Source organism: Brassica napus, chromosome A3, assembly GCF_020379485.1.
Source record: "Brassica napus cultivar Da-Ae chromosome A3, Da-Ae, whole genome shotgun sequence".
Taxonomy (NCBI): Eukaryota; Viridiplantae; Streptophyta; class Magnoliopsida; order Brassicales; family Brassicaceae; genus Brassica; species Brassica napus.
In genome coordinates, this window is record NC_063436.1 from 16,186,620 (window position 1) to 16,206,746 (window position 20,127).

A 20,127-nucleotide genomic window follows, 5' to 3' on the forward strand; every position below is an offset into this window, starting at 1 on the left:
CTAAAATAATACATTTTCGTATAAGAAATAAAAATAAATAATTTAATTTATAAATTATTGGTTTTAAATAATTAAGAAGATATAAAAATATCAAAATATCCAAAAATGATATGTGGCGTCAATGGTCTCCATTTTTTCTTATTCAGCATGTTGAATAATTTCAACATCAAATTTCATTTTTTTTAACAAGTTCATAGTTATCCAACTGTTAAATATTTTATTAAGCATCTCCATTGTGGATAGATTTTTGAAAATAGCTTCTACTCAATTTTGATCCAACATCCCCATTGATTAGCATCTAATCAGCGGTTAAATCTTTGCCAAAGTCAATAGTCTTATTTTCCTTTTCTTTTGGATCAGACCAAAGTCAGTAGTCTTTAGTCTTTACTTTCTTTGTTTAGAGCAGCTCCATATTTGGCATGAGATTCTCAAAAGTGATTAGATACTAATTTAATGTTTAAATAATAAATGGAGTTTTTAAATTTTAAATATTCGTTCAATAGTTTTTCATTTGATAATTTATTGGATATGTACAGTAAAAAATCTATAAATTAATAATGTTGATTTTTGAAAATTATTAATTTATAGAGTTATTAATTTATAATAAGATTCCTTTTTAGATTTCTATATTTTAGAATAGAATTTTTGTAAAATAAAAAAATAGTTGGTTTCATTGTTTATATATTCATTAAATTTGAAAATTTTAACTTTCATATTTCTTTATTATATTATTTGATGTATATAAGATATGTATCATATAGTTTTTCCCCCCATCACTACCATTTTCCCCCAATTCAATGGTATCCCACTCTTTTGAGTATATTGAGCTAATTTGCTCTAGATATAATTTTATTAAGAACAATCAAAGTGTTATGAAATCTCAAGAAAAAAGTAGAAATAGACTATATTGTAAATATAAAACAAACAATACAATGTATTACTTTTACTTATATAAATTGTATATATAAAAATTATTAATTTTGATTTTTAGTGAGACTATATATTTGCATGGGGTTTTCTAAATTATTATTATCTTATTATATCTTATAGATTTTTGTCATATTTTAAACCGGTCCAACTTGGGACGACTAGAGTTTATTAATTTATGGAGTATTGTATCTAAAATTTTGAGAATTTCATCATTCACTTTAACATTAATTAGTAATCTAATCACCTTTTGAAAACTTCATCTTCCATTTTCAGATTTTTATTTATATATTTACTCATATAAAACCTTTAAATTATTTTCTTTCGTTACTTTTATGAAAATGTTAATATATTAAATAAACGTCATCGTACTAAAATTTTGGAAACGATTTGAGTAATAAACTTGAGGAATTATAACGAATATTTGATGATAAAAATGAATTATAACGAATATTTTCTTCCAAATCTGTTTCAGTCAGTACCTCTCTTTCTCTCCCATCTATATAAATATATATGCATTTTTGCATTCTCTATGACACCTCACTCATTTCATTCCTAATCATTCTCTCTATACGTCAAACCCAATCTTAATCTAACTTTTGAGAGACAATCTACCAAAAATGTATCAAAAGACCATAATCTTCTTAACAATACTCTTAACGTCTCTTCGCTCTTGTTCTAGCAGCTACCCGTTTGATCCTAGATATGAACATTCCATATCTCCCAATGTTTATTATGAAACCAATCACCAACACGGTCACATTACACACAACAGGCACATGAAAGATCCCCATGCCGCTCCTAGATCTTCTCCTCGAGCTTTTAACGTCAACTCTTTCGGGGCTAAAGCCAATGGAAACGACGATTCTCAGGTATCCCTGTAAATTATTTCTATAGCAATATATAATCAAAATCTTGTACATTCAATGTAAATGAAATATTATGTTTTGAGTCATAGGCATTCATGAAAGCTTGGGAAGCAGCTTGTTCGTCAAAGGGAACAGCTTACATCGTTGTTCCGGAAAATAGAGCTTACACTCTTAAACCGGTTAAATTCTCCGGTCCATGTAAATCATCCATGATTGTTTTTAAGGTATGATATAAACCAATGCACGTAGGCTCAGTTATTATTGTATAATGTTTTGATCATCTTATTCATAACATTTGTGACTTAGATTTACGGTAAGATTGAGGCATGGAAAAACCCATCAGACTACAGGGAACGTGGGTTCTGGATTGTTTTCCAAACGGTTGATAACCTTCGTGTTGAAGGCGGTGGACGCGTCGATGGTAATGGAAAAATCTGGTGGCCAAAATCTTGCAAGATCAACCCTGAACTTGTAAGCTCTAATTCTTAGTTCAATGTCTTAAAAGACATAAGTTGCATTGAAACTGACTAATGAAATATTAATTACCATTTATTTTTGTTAAACAGCCATGCCAGGAAGCTCCCACGGTGAGAACCTCAAACGCATTACCTTTGTTTTCAGTATTCATTTCAGTTTCGATTAATGGTTGATGTAAATGGAATAAATGGGCAGGCGGTAACGTTTGTGGAATGCAACAACTTGATGGTAAGAAACATAAGGTTGGAAAACGCACAGCAAATGCATATGAGGGTTCAAAAATGCGAAAACGTGAAGGCTTTGAATCTTATGGTCAAGTCTCCGGGTGATAGTCCTAACACCGATGGCATTCACGTTACCGGAACTCGCAATATCCTCATTCAGGACTCTATCATCCGTACTGGTAATCAACAATCCTTTTTTAGAGATTATACTAAGAAAATAAATAAATAAATATTCCACAAAATAGGAGTGATCTAGAAATTTTCGTATCAAACTTTTTTTTTTGTAAATAAATTTCATATCAAACTTTACATTCGACTTTCTCTTTTTGAATATTTATTTTTGAAAGGAATTTTCTTTTTATAAATTCAGATAGTAAAGGGGAAACAAGTGAGCTATATTATTTGTTTATTTCTTGTGGATAATAAATAGTAATGTGTTGGTTTGTTTTTGGTGATGAAGGTGATGACTGTATATCTATAGTGAGTGGGTCGGAGAATGTGAGAGCGACGGGCATTACATGCGGGCCGGGTCATGGAATCAGGTCAAACCATCTCTCTCCCTATTTTCACCTAATGTTTTTGTTTTAATCTTATTTTAACTATGAGCAACATTCAATTTGTCAACTAACTGTTTTTCTTTGTTGGAAAAAGATCAACTAATTTTTATCAACTTAAAATCAACAATTTGTATATAAAAAGAGATGCTGCAAGTTATTAAAATATACGAGTAAAGTTTTTTTTTTTTGCTAAAATTTGGAATATACGAGTAAAGTTAGATGCAATGTTTTAAAAATGGTCTTAGCCATTCTAAAATCATCTCCATTTGTCAGATTCTTAAACAAATATCTAAACAATATAGTATTCTAATTTAAATTTCATTCTCGCTTTTACTTTGTTAACTACATAATATCTCAATATTACTATTTATTTCTTTTAGCATTGGGAGTTTGGGAGCTCATAACTCAGAAGCATATGTTTCTAATGTGGTAGTCAGCAAAGCAACTCTCATAGGAACCACTAATGGTGTGAGAATTAAGACTTGGCAGGTAAATCTCCAACACTATTAATTTATCAATATTTTATGTTAGTCAAATTTAATTTGATGATCCAAAAACAATATAACTAATATTCATGAACAGGGAGGACATGGAATGGCAAAGAAACATAATATTCAAAGACATCTTAATGAAAAACGTTACAAACCCAATAATCATCAACCAGAACTATTGTGATCAAACTAAAGCATGTCCCGAACAGGTTTGCACCGAAAAACCAAATATTTTCACCATAGTTTGAGTACTCATAAGAAAGCTGACATGGGATATGTTGCAGAAATCTGCGGTACAAGTGAGCAATGTATTGTACAAAAACATACATGGGACGAGTTCAAGTCCCGAAGCTATAAAATTTGTGTGCAGCAAGAGCATTCCATGTCAAGGCATTTCATTGCAAAACGTTGAACTGGTCGATCAAAATACCAAACAAGATGTCTCTAAAGCAACTTGCTCGAATGTGAAGTTAAAGAGTAGCGGACGTCTTTCCTCCCTTTGCACTTGATCACTTTTGATCTCCGTGAACAACACATTTCAAACTTTTCTATATTTACTTAATTTGGTAGTGAGTTGTGTATATAGACAATGTTTGAAGTATCAGCTAGTAAGATCATAATGCTATTAAGAAGAAGAAAATCAAGAATGAATAAAGAATGGTTACAAATTTATGTATCAGAACGTCAGCAAAATAAAACAATCAAGTATCACCCAAACGATCAAGTGTTGGCATCTCTTGGGGAAACTAAAAAAAAACTCAAGAGAGCCACACAACTCAACAATTACAAAACATTTGTAACTGGAAAAGAAGAAAAATGTATACACTTTTGAGTATAATCTTCCTGCAAAAAATTTGGAATGAATGTACAGTTAGTCCCAAGGCAGAGGTTGGTTTTGGACTCTCACAAGACGGTGTTGATGTGAAGTGCTTTGAGGAGAGATGTAGCCATTTGCTTCACCAGAACTTGTCCTCCTAAATGTTGACCTTCACGTCTCTCTTCTATCAGATTCTGCAGTCTCTGAGGGAGATCATTCTCTACGATCAGCTGTTTTGGCCTTGGATGGTGCTCATAAACAGCCTGTTTCAAAACCAAACACTCAATAACACCACCTGAACAAGACAAGCAAGACTTGGATGGTCTAATGATACATTACCTTTATGAGTTTCAGCAAGTTAAGTCTAGCAATAGCATCTTGGTGATCTAGCCGTGCAATAAGCAACGGAGTCAATCCATTTACAGCTAATGTAGTATTGATTCTAGATGATTTCCTGAATTCAACAACAACAAGAGGATTAGCTCCACCTTAAGAGGAGGGAGATACATCAACTTCACTCATGGTTAGATGATTTGTTGTATGAGAGGAGAGATATATATACGTGATAATCTTCAAGAATGGTTCCAATATGTGCACAAAATGTCTTTCAGGACAGCTCTGGAAGAAGTTAACCAATGTATATATTGCATCATCTTTCAGCAAAGCCTGCTCCACCTTGCGGTTGTCATTGTCTTGAGCTAAGCAAACAGCAATGGAATCTAAGGCAATCACAGACCAATATTCATCGTCTAGCAAACTCAAGTAAACATCCAGACCACCGTGAGACCTTAACTGCTCTCTTGAGTTCCGAGATGCATGAGCCATGTCACATAGTAGTGGCAATGCATATTGTTTCAGAGGAGAATCAGACATGACGAAAAGCATCAGGTGAGGTATGATTCCATTTTCAGCCGCTTGTTCTTGTCTCCTCTTGTTTATCTTGCACAGGTTGAATAGTGCACTAAGTACCTATACAAAATTACAGTTTTAAAAACGTCAGTTTGGGTTTAAACTGGCTAAAAACAGCAACAGATGATATAAAGTAGGCCTGCGGGTTTGAACCGAACTGAAATTTTTGGTTTTCGGTTCAGTTCCGGTTTAATTCGGAAAGCTTTTGAAAATATTTTGGTTTTTGGTTCGGTTTACCGTAACAAAAAAGATTTAAAACACAAAATTATCCGAAATTAACCAAAATAACCGAACCAAAGTAACCAAACTAACCAAAATTAATCAATCTAACCAAAATACCCGATCCGAATAAACCGAATCTGCAGGACTAATAAAAACTGGAACAAGAATCTAAACTTCAATCTTTCAACAAGTTGTAACCAATAGATGAAAGCTATCTCTATTCAAGTCAAGAAGGTAACCTCATGATGGATCTGGTCAACAAGATTCCCCTCTTTAACCTCAAGGTTGGGGATCAAATGCTTAATTGCATCTGCACGCTGGAGACTCTCCAAGCAATTTGGATCAGTAGACAAATGGTTGGTGCACTTCAGTATCTGGACAAACAAAAAGGCATTATAAGCATGCGACCTGAATAAAGAAATATTCATAATATTTTTGAAGTACCTTTAGCAGAATAGGAGGCTCTACACGGTTAAACATATGGAAGAGACGACTCAGTAAGCTTTGGCTGCACATGTATGACTTTACCGTCGTATCAGCACGAGCAAATTCAAGAAGCAAATCAGCCACTTTCTCCAAGTATTGGCTTGCGACCTCTGCACTCAGCGTGGTGACCATATGTGAAAGTAAACCAGATGATGTGTCACTTCCAAGTCTAGCATTTAGAACACCAGAACCTGACAGTACACCAGATGCAGAAGCGGCTCCTTCAATAGCCATAACCTTCTTCGACATCGTTTTACTGAAATATCTAGGCATAGTATCAATGGATGCACGCAAAAGAGGGAGTATACTTTCATGTTTCTCTAAGCCAGCGATGTGCTTGACGTAGTCTAGCTGACCAGAGACATGTCTTGAAGGAGTTTCTTTCTCCAACAAGCTAAGCAAAGGTCGGACTTGTTCTGGCTGAGTAACAGCATATCCGTTAGAGGCACTCTCAGCCAGTTTCTGAATCTTGTCTGTTGATGTTCTATTGGAAGAGATAGAGATCCTATGATGTTGTTTAACATCTTCTGTTGCATCTAGTGCAGCACTGCTTGATCTAGGCCTATCACCATCTGGTTGATAGAGATCTGATCTTTGAGAATTTGAAGGCTCTTCACCACCTCCAGGTCTAGTTTTCAACACATCGGGATGATCAATCACACTGAGTAAAGCCTCATGCTGATCAAGTTGACCAGAGCGTCCTTCAGAAGCTAATAGAGTTGCCTCGTTTAAGCTATAGAGAGTATTGATCAGCCTTAGAAGAATGCCATTCTTTGCAGCTATACGGCAGAAGTCATTTCTTGGAGTGGATCTTTTGAGTTTAAAGACCTGCCACATCCCATCAATAGCTAAGTGAACCATCTCCCTGGACACACAAAAAAAAAAAAAAACTCAAAATCAGTAGAAACTAGTAGGCATGATGACAGATGCTGTCTCACATTAACTTCTGCACTAAATATATTGAAAGTAGTCCAGACACTGTAAGAAGACAGTTCACTGAACCGACCTGTATTTGGCATAGTCTGCTTCAAGGAACCCCACCAAAACTGGTATTCCACGGCAAGCTATGAACATTTGCAATGTCAAGGAGCTGTAAAGAAGCTAAGAAATCAACTCTATGACTTGCAAGAAATAAAAACAAATATAGATGCAAAAGTAATATATATTTTGATGGACTTGTAACCTTGACTGACAAAGCTGCTGCAAGAAGTAGGCTGCTTCCTTACGGATTTCTCTAGACCGATCCCTCTCAGGACCAGCAAAACTCATTACCAGAGGTATCTGCCAAAGAAAACAAAGTTAACTATTTAAGATTGTCATGGAAGTTCAAAAGTGATAGTGTTAGCTGTTGATATGTTTGACATTTAAGACACAAGCCTTTATAGGAACAAACTTGTCACATTCACCACAGTATACCAAACTACGGATAATGATTCACCAAGTAAGACTTACGAGACCAACGAGACAAGCATTCTCCTGGAAGTCAATGTTGTCTTTTATAATTTCGTTTATGAGCTGCAGCACGGCACAAGTTACCTGAAAACACCAGAAAAATATTAACAAAGCATAAGCTAGACCGTAGCATTCACATTGAACTAACAACTACTGATGATGAAGGAGACAAACAAACATACACGGGATTTAGGACTATCGAGAAGATCCATTACAGGGAGGAAACCATGCTGTGTCACAAACACTACTTTCTGCTCAGGTCTGTGACGGAACATGGCAACTAGTTTCTGACAGGAAGTTACTATTGCATCTTCTGTTTCACTTGGCCGTAAGGAGCTCACCAATCTGCTGAACTCAACTGCCTACAAGAACTCAAGAAGTTAATACTAAGCTGAGAGTCACTCAAGTAGAATCAGCATAATATCCAAAATTTTGACACAACTTTAACAAAATCTAACCGAAATAAAAAACTTCTGTAGGATTTTCAAATACCGAACTAACCGAATACTGAACTTTATTTCGGGATAATTCGGTAAGATTTATGCAAACCGAATTAGAACTAGCTGAAAATCGAACTACCCGAACCTGCAGGCCTAAGCATCAGCATGATATAAAGTTGAAGAATACCTGTAGAGGAAGCAGATTATCAGGAGAGGCTTTTTCATCAAATACCTAAAAACAGGATATGAAAACATGTTAAAACAATAAACTACTTGTGATTATCAAAACCTACATACTTGAGAGACAGAGAGCATACCAAGCCATCAATGTCAATAACATCATCTTTCAAAACACCCATCATTAACCGGAAAAGATCACCACCATCATTTGAGTGCCCAGTTTCACCTTCCATTTGCTTCTGAGCAATTCTAGCCCTCAGCTTTGTTGCCAGATCATTCTTTCCACCATCTGCTACAGGAGAATCTCCCTGGTTGGCGTTTGACGCAGGCGTTGATGCTGAGGCCTCATTTAGTTTTCCCTCAGGAACTTTATTCAGTGGATGGAATAAATCATGCAGACAAGCGTCCCCGGGAGGATCACTGAATCTAGTCAGTTCATTCCCACCATAACTAGATGGAGTCTTCACTGCCTTTAAGATAGTTATACCAAACATAACAGATCTAGTCAGTTCAGTATAAAATCTTGTATAGAACAAGACCAAGGCCCAACAACAAACAAAAATCTATCTCACAATTGAAGCATCTAAGCATGGAAGAGTGGAACATGCCAAGAACAAAATCAAATAACTACAAGTTCAGCAAACTGTTTTGTTTCTACCAGTAGAGAAAAAGGACCTTACCAATTAACTCAACACACAAAATCAAATCATACCCTAGAGTGACCATAGTATCCAATGTTCAAGAAATAGCTAGGCGCGCTATAGGGTATCACGCCTAGACTGATCTTTTTTAAACCCCTAACCGATTTTAAAAAAAAAAACTTTCAAGAAAATTCTATTTGCGTAGGCCTGATTTTCCGCCTTGACCAATTTTTAGAACACTGATAGTATCTGACAAAGTGCTAAGACAAAAATGATGCAACAACACACCTTTCGAAGCCCACGATCTTCACCTTTTGGGCCAAAACTATGTGATCTCTGCTGCATCTGGATGGAAGATTCTTTTCCAACCTGCTTTGTTGCTGAAGCTTTTCGTCTACCTTCAGAAGCTTCCATTTCAAGATTTCCATCAGGTTCAGATTTTCCATCTTGAGATGTCCCCTTTGCATCAGAAGATATACTACAAGTACTGGATTGAAGAGAAGACTTATTATCATGGATAGACAACGTAGGACCTTGATCTGACATGATATCATCTTCTGAATCTGCTCTTTCTTCACCAATATCACTGGCTGAAGACTGATCTTTCTCAGACCTAAAACTCCCCACACCTAATTTGCTTTTCGAGTTCTGGACAAACAAAAGGTCCTGGATAAGTAACTTTAGCAAAGTTCATCTGTAAAGCTTAGGAATCTTACAGTTTTTGACATCCCCACTTTCTCTGCTGAAACACTCTCAGCTATATCTTGACTACCTTCACCGTCCTTCTCTGAACTTGAATCGGCTCCCTTCATGTATCTGCAGAGAATTAAGTACTCAAGGGTGAGATAGATAAAGTATTTTGAAATATTTTTCCAAAATTTAAAGTAAAACACACAAGTTTTCGCACCTGATGGTTCCACTATGACGAAGTGATGACTGCAATGCTCGTCTAGAGTTCCGTATCCAAGGATGAGAGAGCAGTGTCTTCGCATCAGGCCTCTGCCTAGAATCCTGTATTATGCAAAATACAAATCAGATATGACACTGAAAGGTGTACAGTGGTAAGTAGAATGATCAAACAATATCGCATCAAATTTTACCTTCTTGAAGCATTGTCGTAAGAAGTCTGTAATATCTGGAGAAAGACTATCAGGAATAGGAGGGCTATCATCCTAAAACCAAAATCAGAAAAGTGTCAATAGTTTGTAATCAAAGGCTGACAGCAATTACCATTTTCTTCACCATTAACGAGATAAAACAAACTTGTAAAGTGTTGGAAAAAACCTGAACAATACGGAAGAGAGCAGGCATGGGTTGCAGATCATAGTAAGGAGGTACACATGTCAAAAGTTCAATAACAGTGCATCCAACACTCCATATGTCTGAAGCAGCACACACCCCTGACATTTCAATAACCTTCAACCAAAATTTGAGTCTCCATCAGTACACAAATAACCAGTTACAATTATATATAACTTTATGCATTTTTCAAAACAAGATAGATATGTATTGTCAATGGTATACCTCAGGAGCCATCCAGTAAGGAGTTCCAACCACAGAGTGAGTGTTAACATCAGCCTCGTTTAGTTTAGTAGCAACTCCAAAGTCAGCAAGCTTGACAAGGCCCTGAAGCATGAGATTTTTCAAGTGTCAAAGAAAGAACAGCCTAGATGAATCTTGTGCATCGCATAGTACAATCCACAAAGGTAGAGAAAAACACACACCTCTTTTGTTGTCAAAATATTTGCACCCTTGATATCACGATGTATGACACCTTGCTCATGCAGATATACTAAACCTTCCAAGACCTGTAATTCATTAGTTAGTATACAGATATTTTCAGAAACTTAACTAGAAAAAAAACATAGATAGGGACGGACCTGAGCAATGTAAACAGTGACCAAAGATTCTGGGAAAGGTCCAAATTTATTTGGTTTGATAATGTTTGCAAGAGAGCCATTCTCCACATACCTGCAAATACATATTTGATTGGACTTGAACTTTGGGTGGAAAACAAAAAATAAACACAAAACTAGTAGTAGTACTTACTCCAGGATAATGTGAAGGTGTGTCTTTGTCTTCAAGGAGCCAAGATACTTGACAATGTTTTTATGGTTTAGGTTCTGCATTAGAAACCTTATGTTAGAAGGACATAGAGAGACACTACAGAGCAGTAACCATTAATGAGAAGATACCAAAGCTGAGAAGGTGATTAATTATCTCAAATTTGTATAACAGTTATGTCTAAATAATGGGTCAAGCTCTGCATGCATTGCAGTTCCAGAGGATAAAGAGTATGTAATGGAAACTACCTTTAACAAATCGATTTCTTGCTGGAGAACACAATCATCCCCAACAGCCAAGAACCATCAAAAAGTAAAAAGGAAAGGAGATGAGAGACAGAACACATTAGTCCATAAAGGACAGAACCAAATAAAGAAACCAAACCATGATGGTGTTGAGATCCTCTTGAACAATATTCTCCAAGGAGACTTGTTTAATAGCCACAAAATCTCCATTCTCCAGGTCTAATCCTATGTATACTCGACCATATGCTCCTTTGCCAATCTCATCCCCAAGCATCTGCCATCAAAAATAGTCAAAACAAAAAAAAAAACAAAAGTTTCCTCCTTTGCCTCAGAATCAGAAGAAGAAGGCTTTACATATTTGTTGTCGAGGGTCTTCGATTTGTGGAACTGAGATGACGTCATTTGTCTCGCCATCTCTTCTCCTTCCTTCCTCCGTCGTCAAAACGAACAATTGCTAACGAATCCGATCCATTTTACAAGGGAAACAAATCACAACAACAAGAACAATTACAATTAGGGTTTTAATTACACAAATTCGAGAGATTGATTATAGCTTCTTGTTGTTTAATTATTTAAAAAAAAAATTCAAATTAAAATAAAAAATTAAAGAAAAGACAACTAAGATTTTTGGTTCGGACATTGTGACCGAACTGGATTAACAGAGAGACAGTTATGTCGTCGATTCCCTCACGCGCCACTTTCTTCGTTTGTTATTTGGCCCCTGAAATTTTATTTCTTTACGATTTCAACCCTCCATTTCTAAAATTATCCATTTAACCCTTTTCTATTTAAAATGTGCCACAAACTTTTTTTAATTTAAATATCCTAACAAAAAAATGTGGCTGAGGAAGGACCAACCGAAAAGGATAAATCTTCTTCTGCACATTCATCATCTTCTTCTCTGTTTTCCTCAAAGCTCCCTCCTTTCAATGGCGACTCTAAGCTTCAACACCACTCGTATGCGAACACCTTCACTTCCAAGAATCTCTAGACCATCTTCTTTCACTAAACCCATCAAAACCCATCTCTCCTCCTCCTCCTCCTCACAAACCTTATCCAAACGCCACCGTTTCGTCTCTCGATCCTTACCTGAGACAAAAGAAGAGACCCTCATCATCAAACAGGAGGAAGAAACCGAAGACGACGATCCAACCTCTGAGCTGAGCTATCTCGATCCGGAAACAGATGCAGAGAGCATAAAAGAGTGGGAGCTGGACTTCTGCTCGAGGCCGATTCTTGATTCAAGAGGGAAGAAGATATGGGAGCTTGTGGTTTGCGATGCTTCGCTCTCGCTTCAAGTCACCAAGTACTTCCCCAACAATGTCATCAATAGTATAACACTCAAAGATGCTATTGTTTCTATTACGCAAGACTTGGGTGTCCCTCTTCCTGAGAAGATTCGCTTCTTTAGGTAGTGAACAAAGACACATTCATAAAGTAGATCTTTTTCAATGATCTTATTGTTGAAGTTTGTGTTTTTTTTTAAATGGCAGGTCACAGATGCAAACCATTATCACAAAAGCTTGCAAAGAGCTTGCTATAAAGGAAGTGCCTAGCAAACGGGTATGAGCACTCTTTCTTGTGTTTATGGTCATGAGCATAGGCTAGTGCATCAATAGTCTTAGGCCTGAGGGTTCGGGTAGTTCAGGTAGTTAGGTTCGGGTAGTTTGGAATTCGAGTAGTTCGGTTCGGCCAAAATCTGCTGAATTGAATCGAAAAAAGTTTGGTTTGGTATTCCGGTAATTCGGTTTTTCAAAATTTTGCTTAAAATTGTGGTTAAATCGGTTAATTTTGGTTAGTTCGGTTCAAAATTTTAGTTAATTTGGTTAGTTCAGTTCAAAATTTTAGTTAATTTGGTTAACCTATTTTTTGGAAAAAGCCGAATTAACCGATTAACGAACCAAACCAAAAACTGAAGTTTTTTATAAACCTGTCGAAACCGAACTAACCAAAATTTTTGGTTTGGTTCAGTTCATAACCGCATGCCTAATTAGTCTATATCCCCCAAAGTTTTAGAAAAATATTTACACATAAATAGGTCCATAAATTTCGTTTTAAAAAAATTATATAAACCATTACTAAATTGTTTATATCTCCTAAAATCTCAGGACAGCCCATGTTTTCTTGTTTATTATATAACAAAAGTGAACTCTATTCTGCAGTGTCTGTCTCTGTTTCTATGGTTGCAAGAACGTTATGACACTGTGTACACGCGTCACCCTGGTTTCCAGAAGGGGTCATTGCCTCTTCTATCTCTAGACAATCCATTTCCAATGAATCTTCCTGAGAATTTGTTTGGGGAGAAATGGGCGTTTGTTCAGTTACCTTACTCAGCCGTTAGAGAAGAGATCTCAGACTTTGATGAGAAGTTTGTGTTTGGTGCAACCTTAGACTTGGACCTGCTTGGCATTGACGTTGATGAGAACACACTGATCCCTGGTCTCTCCGTTGCTTCTTCGCGTGCTAAACCTCTAGCAGGTTAGTGTCTGTAGTTTCTTGACAAGTCAGTTATGTGGTTTCTGATCATTATGCATTGTCATTATATAGCTTGGATGAATGGTCTTGAGGTATGTTCGATCGAAGCAGACAGTTCTAAAGGATGTTTGATTCTGGCCGTTGGGATCTCGACAAGATATGTCTATGCAACTTACAAGAAAACACCTGTTACTACTGATGAAGCTGAAGCTTGGGAATCTGCGAAGAAAGCAAGTGGAGGTTTGCATTTTCTTGCAATTCAAGATGACTTGGATTCTGATGATTGTGTTGGCTTTTGGCTTCTTATTGATTTGCCACCACCTCCTGTTTAGTTTCACATTGATAAAATTGGTAATAACCATGTTTTGCTATTTAGTAAGAGAGTAGAACTATGGGTTTCTCTCACATTATTAAAAGAAATAGTTACATGAGTTTGCAAAAAAAGTAGTATTATTATGGACATAGCGCATAGATGTGAGTTACAGACTTCTTTGAAGCACCTAGCCTAACCAGACGTTTCCACAAAGAAAATGTCTAGCCATCTAGGTCTCCATATAATCATCGCCTGATCAAATTATTTATCTGGAACTCTTTAAGCTAAACAAGATAGAGAGCCCTTTCGTGCAAAATGTGAAAAGAACACAAGAAATATACAACAAAAACGAAGAAATGCAGAAGAAGATGCATCTCAGTATAAACTAAGTCCTAGGAAGATGAAGGGGATCGACCACGCAAGAATTTCCACGGTCCAGTTCCAGTTGCTATCCTGCATAATTTCAAAGGAGTCAAAGACTGCATCGTCTACTATAAAGGAGAATTAGATTTTAACCCGCACTTCCGTGCGAATACTTTTTCATTTTATAAATACATATGATATTATTACAAATGTTTAGATATATAATTTCTATTTTAATATTATTTATTATGTAATTCTGATGACAAACAAAAAATTGTTTAACTCTATAATATTATTGTTTATTTCTTATTTGACATTATTAATATATACTGATTTGTTTAATACATTTTACTTTGTTATTAATTTTTATTACTTACTAATATATTTTCGACTTAGTATAATAAAATAACAATATGAAATAATCAAATAGATAATCTCCTTCAAAATATGTTTTTTTCTTTAATTTATACATTTTGCTATAATACATTTTTAATATTTACTTATCTATATTATAGAAAAGAAATTTGAAATATTATCATTTTGAGTTTGAATATTTATTTTCAAAATTTAATATTTTGTCAAGAAACTTTGAAAAATTACATTACTATTTTTTAATTTGGAAGATTACATGAATTTTGAATTTATTTTTGTTACTACATTAATACATTATTTTATTAAAAAATATTTGAACTTTTGGTAATATTTTCTATTTTTTCTCAACATATTTTTTATAATTAAAATAAACTAAAAAATTTATAATTAAAATTTTATTTGTCATTAATATTTTAAATGAATTATTAAAATTTCATAGTTTTCTAATAACATATTTTTTAAATAGTATATGAACTAAAGGTTATTATACACTATTATATTTTTGTATATAAACATTTTAAACAATATATTGTTGAGAGTTTTGAAATAAATAAGAAGATAACATATAGTTTGTAGATATAAAATTTTAACTTATGTTAATAAATTTATTTTTGTATAAAAATATTATATATTTTACGAATTTTAACCCATTTTAATGATGATAGATAATTTATTTAAATGAAACAATTTAAAAATAAATTTTTAGTTTACCTATTTAATATAATTTTTGGATTTAATTAATATAGCACTTCTATTTTTATATAATACATAATATAATTATATAATTTATAAAATAGTATATAGTTTTATTTTCTTGTTTTATAATAAAATTTTGGTTAACATTGATTTATAACAATATTATATTACTAATTATGAAATTAATTAATATGTTATTTTAAAAAAATATTTAAAATTTTAAGTAAGATTTTGTTAGATTATTTCTCAATAAATGTTTTTTATAATTTAAAAAAAATTATAATTGGTTTATTATTAATGTAAATAATCAAATAAATTAGGTATACAACTTACTAAAGGCCCATTAAGGCCCAACTAATTTACCTGGCAATTCCAGTAATAGCTCGGAGGCCCATATAGATGGTAAGAGCTATCCATATGCCTAGAAAACCATTGAACTTTGCCATGTATATTATTGCTGCAATGCTTATGGCCGCAACTCCTACCTGATTTATCATAATAAAGTCAACTTTCATGAAAAACATGCAAAAATAAGTAATCATTGTGAAAGCATATTAATGAAGTAATGAAAATAGTGCGTACCATGGAGTATGCAGTATAAGCAAAATCAGATGCTCCAAAATTGACTCCGTCCAACACAAAAGCGAGTGAGTTTATTGGCTGTGTTGCTGCTACAAACTGATGTCTCCCACACAGATCAGATATAATATAACATCTTATTAGTCACTATCACTACTTACTAGTATTTATAAGTAGAGATATGGTATTATATATTAGTACCGGTATTCCAATTGCTATGAGGTGAATAACGGCAGGGTCCTTGGTGAATATTCCCGCACCAAAGTATAGTCCTAGTCCAACGAAAACGGACAGTCCAAGTCCTAGCACAAACCCCATCTGCATATCAAATTCATTTGTTTTACACTTTTTTATAAATGTGTGTCTAGACCGAATCCCAATTTTTTCCCTGGTTGTTATCAATGAGTAGCTCAACCCCCATATTTTAAAAATGAAGCATAAGACATGGTCCCATGTTGCTAGTTACCAAAAAAAAAAATGGGAAAAAGCAATTATCCTTAGGGACTGGTATCGTTTCATGAAGATGATCGAGACATAACCTGTAGAACACGGGATGCACACGAAGACACTTTGTTGTAGTCTTTCTCGGTAAAAGAACAAGCCAGAATCGCCTGCAAAAGATTTTAAATGATGATGATTTACATATACAACTTGATCAAGCAATAATATATACACAATGGGAACATGATAAATTAAATAATACTATAATAGTGATTATACCTGACCGGCAACAGCAAGACCATCAGCGAGGAGAGAAGTAGTTAACCAGACTTGTAAACAAATCTGAAAAGCAGCCATTGGTGTTGCTCCGAGCCGAGCCGCCATTGCTGCTGCTAGTGTCTGACAAAACGTCACAGCTATGGTCCTCGCCAGCAATAGCCCCCCTTTCATTTTCAAAATTGTTAAGACATCCCACATTTCTATATATTTTATAAATATATTTCGTCACTAATCCAATAAATATACATGAAATTTTTGAAAACATGATGTTTTCACAATTTTTTTTTTACTTGTAATAAACTTTACTTTGATCATTGCAAGAATGAATAACTTTAATGGATATGCATCCCTACCATTTTTAAGGAACTTTCCGAACTGTAAAGCTGCGAAGTTTGGTGGCATCAAATTAACTTTACTCGCCAGGCGGGTGAATAGTATTAGAGTCATGAAGTACCTTCACACAAGTGAAACCGTTAGTTTTACCTTTCTTGTTTCTTTTGATTCAAGCAACTCTTGGAGTTACAAGTTTTAGTTTCATATTTGCATGTGTGAAAACATTTTGAGAGCTGTTCTCTTACTGAGAAATGACATGGGCAATGGCTGCACCGCTGATGCCAAGGTGAAGGACAAATATGAAAATTGGGTCGAGAATGATATTGATAACATCTGCTACGACTGTTTCATGCATCAAGATGATACATGTTAGACTCTCATGATAGATTGATATCTAATATGTTTACCTAAAGATGATAAAAATGTAACTTACTAGTAGCATAGAGAGGAGTTTTGGTGTCCTTGAAGCCACGAAATATGCCTTGCATTGAAAGGGATAATAGCAATGCAGGAGCACCTAATGATCGTATGGTCAAGTACTTGTGTGCTGGTGATAACACTGCCGAATTCTGATAATCAAAAGTCAACTCAAAATAGTCAAGCATTTTGTCATATCCACTATTATGTGCATGACTATCTATATATATAACCTTATACCGGTTTCACTCCCATGACACCTAGGAGCACTTTCGAGCTGAAAATCAAGAATATAGCTTGCACAAGGCCCAGGATTAGCCCTATGATCATGGCCGTTGATGCCGATTTGATATTCTTCTTTCCTTTCTTATTTGCTTTGTTTCCGCTGCTTGATTTTGTATCTGAAGCTAGTACACACATCAACAAAAAAACAAGAAAGTACAGTTTATCAAAATTTACAAACAACATTGTTTAGTTTTTTTTTTCAAAAACTAGTTTAGAAAAGTGTAAACTTAAATTACAAAAGGTGTAAACATCAAAGTCAAGCACAAACCGAAAGATAAACCGTTTGTATTTATAGTCAAGCACAAACCGAATGTGTAAACTTAGATTTTGTTTCCACAAAATTTTTCACATAAAATATATGCACTAAACACGAAAGCCAAAAAAAAAAGGCAAATGTTAATCAGAAAATGAAAAAAAAATAATCAAACTTTAATCAAAAAGTGAAAAAGAACTAAAGAAAAACCAAAAAAAAAAATCCTAACACTATCTAAACCCTTGTTCTGTTAGAAACGTAATAATTTCATTAGGCCATGACAATATTTACCGGGCGTTTGCTGCGGCTGGTTCATGTTGTTACTTGTGGGCGACGCAATGCCTTTTTCTAATGAATCTTGAACAGCTAAAGTATTTGCATGAACACGATTGTTTTTCTTTGCTTCTTCTTCCTCTTCTTTTATCTTCTCCATCGTGTTTTCCTCAGCGACAAAGGAAGTTGTGACGCTCACAATTGGGAATATCGTGATTCTAGAAGCTTGATTGAATATAGCAATGGATACTCCAACCGCTGCTAGCTCGACCGCTCCTAAACGTCCGATATAAGCGGTGTCAATCAGAGAGGCTATTGGATCAGCAGCTAAAGCTAAAGCCGCAGGAAACGCTATGCCTAGTATCTCTCGCCCAATTGCATCCTTACTGAACACACGTCTGCAGATTTATATACAACTAAACGTTATGCATTACTCCTTTTTTTGGTCAAATGCATTACTCCTTTTTAATATTATTAATATCTGCCATTTCATATAAACTCACATTTTTGGTATGAGATATAAACACACTTACGTTAACTCGTTGAAGATAACAAGAAATGGGATCTGCGTGACCACGCTGGCCGGAACTGAAGTAAGATCACCAGTTTCCGTCATCAATGAAGCTTCTTTCTATGTGTTTGGTTTGCCGTGTCTGAAAATATTATCTTAACTGTTTTCAAGAATCAAATGTAAAGGGGAGGTTTAAATAAGCGAAATTTCTACGTAATGAGCATGCATATATTTAGTATTTAATTTGAAAAAGTGTGAGCATTTCTTTCTTTCTTTGAAAAAAGTACGAGTTTAAATAAATAAATGTACTTCCCTGGCCAAAAAAATGAAAATAAAGGTACTTCTAGGGATGTTAAAATGGATAAACCTTCCTCACTTAAATCCATTTCATATAGAACCCACCCCAATTAAGTCCTGAACTTGTTTAGATCCATATAGTTCTAAGATGTACGTATTAGTATTAGGGTTACTCATTTAGACACGCAAATATTAAATTATCCCATTTAAACTCGTTTAGACCCATTTAAAGTGATATATGATTTTTATGTTTTTAATATTTATATTTAATGTAAGTTTATTTGGAATAAAATTTTATTATTAAGAAAATATAAAAATATATAAAGATTGATTATGGAAAAGGAGATTTCAGTTTTCTTTTAACCACAAAATCTAATTATTCCGTCAACCATAAAATTAATTTCCGCTAAAATCATAAAATAAGAATTTCACGCCAAAATCGCAAATCGAGTTTTTATGTCAAAACTGTAAATAAAGTTTTTCAGCCAAAATCGCAAATCAAACTTTCCCGCTATAACTGCAAAATCACGTTTTCCCACAAAATCAAAAAATCGAATTTTTATGCCAAAATCGAAAATTACAATTTTCCCCAAAACTACAAAATCATGTTTTAACCCAAAAAATTTAAAAATCGAGTTTTTCCACCAAAACCGCAAATCAAGTTTTCCCATCAAAACCGTAAAATTGAAGTTTCCCACCAAAAACACATAATTGAGTTTTCCCGCCAAACCGCATTCACAATTAATGCAGCCTTAGATGCGTTGATAGTTCGCCAATGGCTCACAACCACTTTTTCGATGGATTGATCTGGACTCCCCACTTCATTTCTGCCAAAACCACAAAATTGAGTTTTCAGCAAAACCGCAAAATTGTGTTTCCGCAAAGTCATGTTTTCTCTCCAAAACCGCAGTATCATGTTTTCCCGCTAAAACCGTATTTGTTTTACCCGCTAAAACCACAAAATCGTGTTCACCGACAAAATTATAAAATTGTATTTTGCGCCAAAACCAAAAAAATTACATGAAATCGCATTTTTCACAAAGTTGGAAAATCATGTTTTTCCGTTGAACCCACAAAATCGGGAATTTTTTCAAAGCTGCAAATTGTGTTTAAAAAAAAACAAAAATAGTTAATTAACTTCTTATATATTAAAACAGAAGTCATGACTTCAAGTCATGACTTCTTTTCATGTATGATTTTTTTAGTTTGGACCATTCCTAGAAAATATCATATTTAACA

At 34.5% G+C, this 20,127-nt stretch overlaps 3 protein-coding genes and 1 pseudogene across 4 annotated transcripts; 2 read left to right on the forward strand and 2 right to left on the reverse strand.

The window, feature by feature from the left end:
- Positions 1-976: 976 nt before the first annotated feature.
- LOC106443978 lies at positions 977-4,215 on the forward strand (annotated as a pseudogene).
- On the reverse strand, positions 4,178-11,585 carry LOC106439163 (MAP3K epsilon protein kinase 1). Its single transcript, NM_001316297.1, is given in 23 exon segments — positions 4,178-4,625; positions 4,702-4,816; positions 4,925-5,331; positions 5,733-5,867; positions 5,938-6,844; positions 6,986-7,069; positions 7,163-7,260; positions 7,432-7,515; positions 7,614-7,793; positions 8,059-8,103; positions 8,189-8,521; positions 8,981-9,340; positions 9,409-9,508; positions 9,600-9,703; positions 9,793-9,864; positions 9,977-10,108; positions 10,217-10,318; positions 10,417-10,500; positions 10,573-10,663; positions 10,742-10,815; positions 11,005-11,025; positions 11,141-11,275; positions 11,356-11,585. Coding segments are annotated over 23 exon segments (3,900 nt in total). The 5' UTR covers positions 11,416-11,585; the 3' UTR covers positions 4,178-4,448.
- Positions 11,586-11,822: 237 nt separating this feature from the next.
- On the forward strand, positions 11,823-13,920 carry LOC111214129 (protein TAB2 homolog, chloroplastic-like). Its single transcript, XM_022716296.2, has 4 exons — positions 11,823-12,412; positions 12,495-12,564; positions 13,164-13,479; positions 13,549-13,920. The coding sequence occupies exons 1-4, from the start codon at positions 11,838-11,840 to the stop codon at positions 13,806-13,808; spliced, it is 1,221 nt and encodes a 406-aa protein (XP_022572017.2). The 5' UTR covers positions 11,823-11,837; the 3' UTR covers positions 13,809-13,920.
- Positions 13,907-19,407, reverse strand: LOC106388985 (protein DETOXIFICATION 43-like). Of its 2 annotated transcripts, none has more exons than XM_048776330.1 (12): positions 18,614-19,407; positions 18,099-18,478; positions 17,510-17,670; positions 17,286-17,421; positions 17,098-17,194; positions 16,873-16,973; positions 16,520-16,683; positions 16,339-16,410; positions 16,001-16,117; positions 15,803-15,898; positions 15,584-15,705; positions 13,907-14,242 (listed from the first exon to the last, which is right to left on the reverse strand). In XM_048776330.1, exons 1-12 carry the CDS (start codon positions 18,694-18,696, stop codon positions 14,182-14,184), a joined length of 1,590 nt encoding a protein of 529 aa, XP_048632287.1. In that variant the 5' UTR covers positions 18,697-19,407; the 3' UTR covers positions 13,907-14,181. The 2 variants fall into 2 exon arrangements, with proteins under 2 accessions (XP_048632287.1, XP_048632286.1); XM_048776329.1 differs by having other exon boundaries at positions 17,510-17,676; positions 18,614-19,397.
- Positions 19,408-20,127: the final 720 nt, after the last annotated feature.